General features: G+C 47.5%; 1 protein-coding gene across 1 annotated transcript; it reads left to right on the top strand.

Moving 5' to 3' along the window:
• Window positions 1-624: 624 nt before the first annotated feature.
• On the top strand, window positions 625-2,496 carry LOC147698883 (uncharacterized). Its single transcript, XM_086933527.1, has 2 exons — window positions 625-1,118; window positions 1,422-2,496. The coding sequence occupies exons 1-2, from the start codon at window positions 692-694 to the stop codon at window positions 2,306-2,308; spliced, it is 1,314 nt and encodes a 437-aa protein (XP_086789653.1). The 5' UTR covers window positions 625-691; the 3' UTR covers window positions 2,309-2,496.
• Window positions 2,497-4,986: the final 2,490 nt, after the last annotated feature.

Genomic DNA, 4,986 nt, shown 5'->3' with positions numbered 1-4,986 from the left:
CTTTTTGTTACTGATCTGGGCCGTAAATTCTAGATTCAAAGAATTATCATTAATCTTACTAACAAATTCCAACGCAGACTCTATGGAACCCTTCCACACAACACAAACATCATCAATAAATCTCCACCATCTGATGACATGCCTAGAGACCATTTCTGCATGGGAATGCGCGAGGACGTGCCTCTTCCACCAGCCAACATGCAAGCACGCATAGCTAGGGGAGAATCACGCCCCCATCGCCACTCCACGCAACTGTTGATACTGGGCCAGATGCATCATGCAAACAAATAGCGAATCCTTAATTGCGATTATTAAGGAATCGCAAATAAGGACTCGCTATAGCCAATGCATGATGTGGATTGCGCAAAAACAAGGAATCGCTAAAAATCGCTAAATACTTTAGCGATTCCATGTAAAGTAATCGCAATAGTAAAATAATTCCAATCGCGCATTTTGCGATTCCGCAATTTGCGTAATCGCTAATTGCGATATCGCAATTAGCGAGTTCGCTAAAAGCGGGAGCGTGAAAAACTACAGAGTCGCATTGGGAGCAGGCTGATGACATCACAACCAGGAAGTCAATCAGCCCATGCTGCCACCTGTGCACAGTTGAACTCTGAGGCAGAAGCTGAGTGCAGGGAGTGAGAGCAGAAGCAAACAAACAGCAGGTTGCTAACTGGTGGAGACAGCCATGTCCCAAACAGCCACAGAGGAGGGAGCAGTGGCCAGGAAGCGCAAAATAAAATTCAGTGAGGGTGAACTTGACATCCTCATTGAAGAGGTTGCAAACAACCACGAAAAGTTATTTGGCAAGCTCTCCCTTAAAGTGCCAGAGGCAGACAAGAGGAGAATCTGGACCAGGATCAGGGACAAGGTGAATGCTGTGGGGGTCACACACCGCAGCATTGATGACCTCAAGAAGCGCTGGTACGACCTGCGCAGTCGTGCAAAGGAGAAGGTTGCTGAAAGGCTGAAGGAGGCGAAGGGGACTGGAGGAGGAGGCCCAACAGTCCCAGACAACACACCCCAGGAGGACATGATTGAGGGCACTATTGATCCTGAAGCAGTCGTAGGAGTGACAATCCTGGACACATCTGGGGCAGCCTGTAGCACACAAGGTAAGATGCATGACTATCAACAGCACAAAGCACATACTGATAGTGCCCAAATGTGATTTCACCTGCTAAAATTACAGCTAAAATAGTCCTGCACACATTTAACATAGGGAGCCCAATGCATCATGGGACTTGTAGTCAGTAGTACCCATGTGCCAGTTGGAATCCAACACAGTAAGCCCAAATGCTAATAATAAGCAGTACAGTGATAGATGAGAGACAGTCATAACAAAAAAGTGTCATTTTATTAAGGTTGCAGAACTATTGAAACACATGTATATAACATAGCACTGTTTCACATCACAGATGCAGCTGAAGGTAACACTGATGACAGTGATGTTGAAGAGAGCACACAGCCCAATCAAGAGACTGCGGCATCAAAACCTGTGTCACCACCATCCAAAGGAAAGGCACCAGCAAGACGCAGGGCCACAGTTGCACCACTACAGCCAATGGAGGTAGAACAGCATACATCTAGCACACCTACTACAAGCCGTGAAAGTGCCAGTCACACACCAACACCGCAGGCACATGTCCGGTCAGGATCACGACGCAGACCAAGGAGCCCTACTTTGTCCCAGGAAGCAGGAAGTCACAATCAGTGGGGTGGCGTGGAGTCGCAGATGGTGCGGGTTCAGCGCGTGCAAGCTAGGCACATGGGAGCAATCGACCTGCAGATGACGAAAATGAACAGTAACATCACTGCAATGGCTGACAGTGTGAGGGAGCTCACAACTGCCATAGTGGAGGCTCACAGGGAATCCAACAACGCCCTCCTGGAGGTTGCACGTGTGATGCACGAGGGACACAATTCACAGAGGAAGAGGCATCGGCAGTTTCTCGCATGCATGGAGGCTTATACCAAGTCAAACACCAAGATAAGCACTAGCGTGTCACACCTGTCACGTCGGTCTGTGGGAATGCAGATTGACATGGCCCATTGTTGTGGGGATGTGTCCAAGGCACTGGGGCAAATTACTACAGCTGTGGAAATGATGCAGGCTAGCACTAGTGTTCAGGGCGACGTTACAGGGAAAGAGGGTAGTGAGGCTTCCAGCCTGAGCAGCATCAGTGCGCCACTCAACACTGTCAGGAGGAGCAGTAGCCGTAGGCAGGCACCTCCCGCAGCATCTACGAATGCAGATGCTGAAGCAGGAGAAAGACATTTGGGTGTGAGAGGGAGGAGACGGTAAAACAAATTGGAGGGGTGTTAGACCTCATGGTGACGTAACCATGTTCAAGACATTCTTAGTGACTGCATGACAAGTCCTTAGTGTGTCTCCTCTGTCCATTGGTGCATGGGGTTAATGTGCTAATGGACAGCATTTCAGGTTGTATTGACACCCCATACCGCCAGCCGTGATAATAAATAGTTAACCTTCAAATACAAATGAGTGTTGTGTGTCATTGTTACATACCTTAGAAATAATGCTGGGTGATGTCTGCACGTTTCCTCTGTCCCTCCGCTGAACTGGCAATATGTGCACGGCGTGGTTGTGCTGGGGGCTGGTTGCCCTCTGTGTCAGATTCCTCGATGGGGATGCCTCTCCTTGTTGCTATGTTGTGCAACATTGCACATGCAGCAATTATCCTGCAGCAGGTTTCCGGTTGGTACAACATAGCTCCTCCAGTTTTATGCAGGATGCGAAAGCGACTCTTGAGCAATCCAAATGTCCGTTCTATAACGTTACGTGTCCTGATGTGGGCTGCATTGTACCTCTGTTGTTGTGGACTGGCTGGGTTCAGGTAGGGAGTCAAGATGTAATGCCTCACCGCGTATGCACTGTCACCTACAGAGTAAGAGGCAAGATGTGAGAGTCACTTATGCATTGCCATGACTGAGTCAGTGATGTGTATAGTATTGCACTTACCTAGCAGGTGTCCATTGCCAAAATCTCCCCTGAGCAGACGTGTGTGCAAGCCGCTATGGCGGAAGATGTATGAAATGTGAGTGCTTCCTGGATATTGTGCGACAAGGTCGGTGATGATGTTTTCCGCATTGCACACTGCTTGAACATTGATTGAGTGATATGCTTTACGGTTGCGGAATATATACTCATTCACGGCAGGGGGACATATGGCTACGTGGGTGCAATCAATGCATCCAATCACGTGTGGGAACCTTGCTACTTGGTAGAAGTCCTGTTTTGTTTGGCTCAATTCCTGTGGGGTTGTGGGGAAGGAGATGTGGTTGTTGATGACAGTCATCATGGCGGCCAGGAAGGATTTGAAGAACCGCGAAAGGGAGCTCTGTGATACCCCTCCTGCTTCTGCCACTATGTCCTGGAAGCTACCTGAGGCAAGGAGGTGGAGGCTACATAGCACCTGGACATGAGTAGGTATAGCCTGGCTCCTATGTGTTTGGCGCTGCAATAGTGGGTCCAATTCATCTATTAAGTCCAGTATCATAGCAGCATTCATCCTGTACTTATCATAAATTTGCTCAGCTGTCTGTCCTAACAATGTGATGCGCAGACGGAAGATTCTATCCTGGATTCTCCTTCTGGCCTGGCCTGCTGCAAGTATCCTTCTCCTCCTCGCAAATATGTAGAGTCCTGCCATTGTGGAAGGCCACTGGGGCCTCATGGGAGTGTTTAAATACACCTCTGATGTCAGGCAGGTGAGTGGGAATTTTTTTTTTTTTTTACCACCTGATTGTGATTCCTTGTAAACTGCTCTTGCAAAATAGCAAATAATGACGGAATCGCAATTTGCGATATTACATGCATGGGAAAAAGCGATTTTATAGCGAAATCGCTATTTGGATATTGCGATTTCGCTATATTAATCGCAATTTCTTGGTTTCTCGCTACTTGCGAGTCGCAAATGGGGTTTGGCTTTGATTCTGCGATTATATTGCGATTTCGCAATTTTGCGTTTGCGATTTTGCTTTTTCTAGCGATTTCTCTTCATGCATGCCGTTTCTTTCCTTTGCGATCGCAATTGGTAATTCGCACCAGTTGCGCTCGCAATTTTGGTTGATGCATCTGGCCCATAGCTCTTTATTAAACAGGAAAAAATTATTGGTCAGGCAGAGTTCTGTCATGCGGAGCAACATTTTGTTGTGTTTATTGAAACACACATTTCTATCTGATAAGAAATGACTGATAGCATTGAGACCATCCTAGTGGTCTATGCTGGTATAAAGGGAACAGATGTCCATCACTAAAAAGCAATATCCATCTTCCCATTGGACCTCTTTCAGTTTTTCCAGGAAATGACCTGTGTCCCTAATGAACAATGGAAGGTTAGTGACATATATTAAAAGTACCCCTGTACCCCAAATCCCAAACCTACCTCTGAACCCTAAAATACGCCTGTACCCCAAAACTCAAACCTACCCCTGAACACTTAAAATACCCCTGTACCCTAAAACCCAAACCTACCCCTGAACCCTAAAAATACCCCTGTACCCCAAAACCCAAACCCAGCCCTGAACCCTGATGACACGCGCTAAAACGATCATATGTTTTTGCAGCGCGACCTGACAACACCGAAATCGTACTTGTGATTGATTTTAAAATTGTGCTAGTGATTGATTTTAAAATTGCACCTTTGGACCTCTAATTATCACTTCCCCTGATGTCACGCGCGTGAACGATTGTGTGTTCACAGCGCGACTGGAAAGCTTTTTTACTTTGCTGTGTGATTAATTGGTAAATTGCACTTTGTACCTTTTAAAAATAGAACCGCACTATTCCCCATTGAGGCACTTGTCGCCCCTGCAACCCCGGTCCACCGCAAGCATTCGGCTTGTTTGTGTGGAGGGTGCAGGGCAGTACCTTCTCCCGGGTTCCCTCCCGGGGTTGGGGCTGATTGGGCGAGTGTGTGGAGGCGGAGCTGAATACTAGCCCGTCCTCTACATAAGCCC

The sequence above is a fragment of the Lissotriton vulgaris genome, chromosome 8, assembly GCF_964263255.1.
Source record: "Lissotriton vulgaris chromosome 8, aLisVul1.2, whole genome shotgun sequence".
Lineage (NCBI taxonomy): Eukaryota > Metazoa > Chordata > Amphibia > Caudata > Salamandridae > Lissotriton > Lissotriton vulgaris.
Note: the sequence above shows the minus strand (reverse complement) of the source record. Positions and strands in the feature narration are given on the sequence as shown.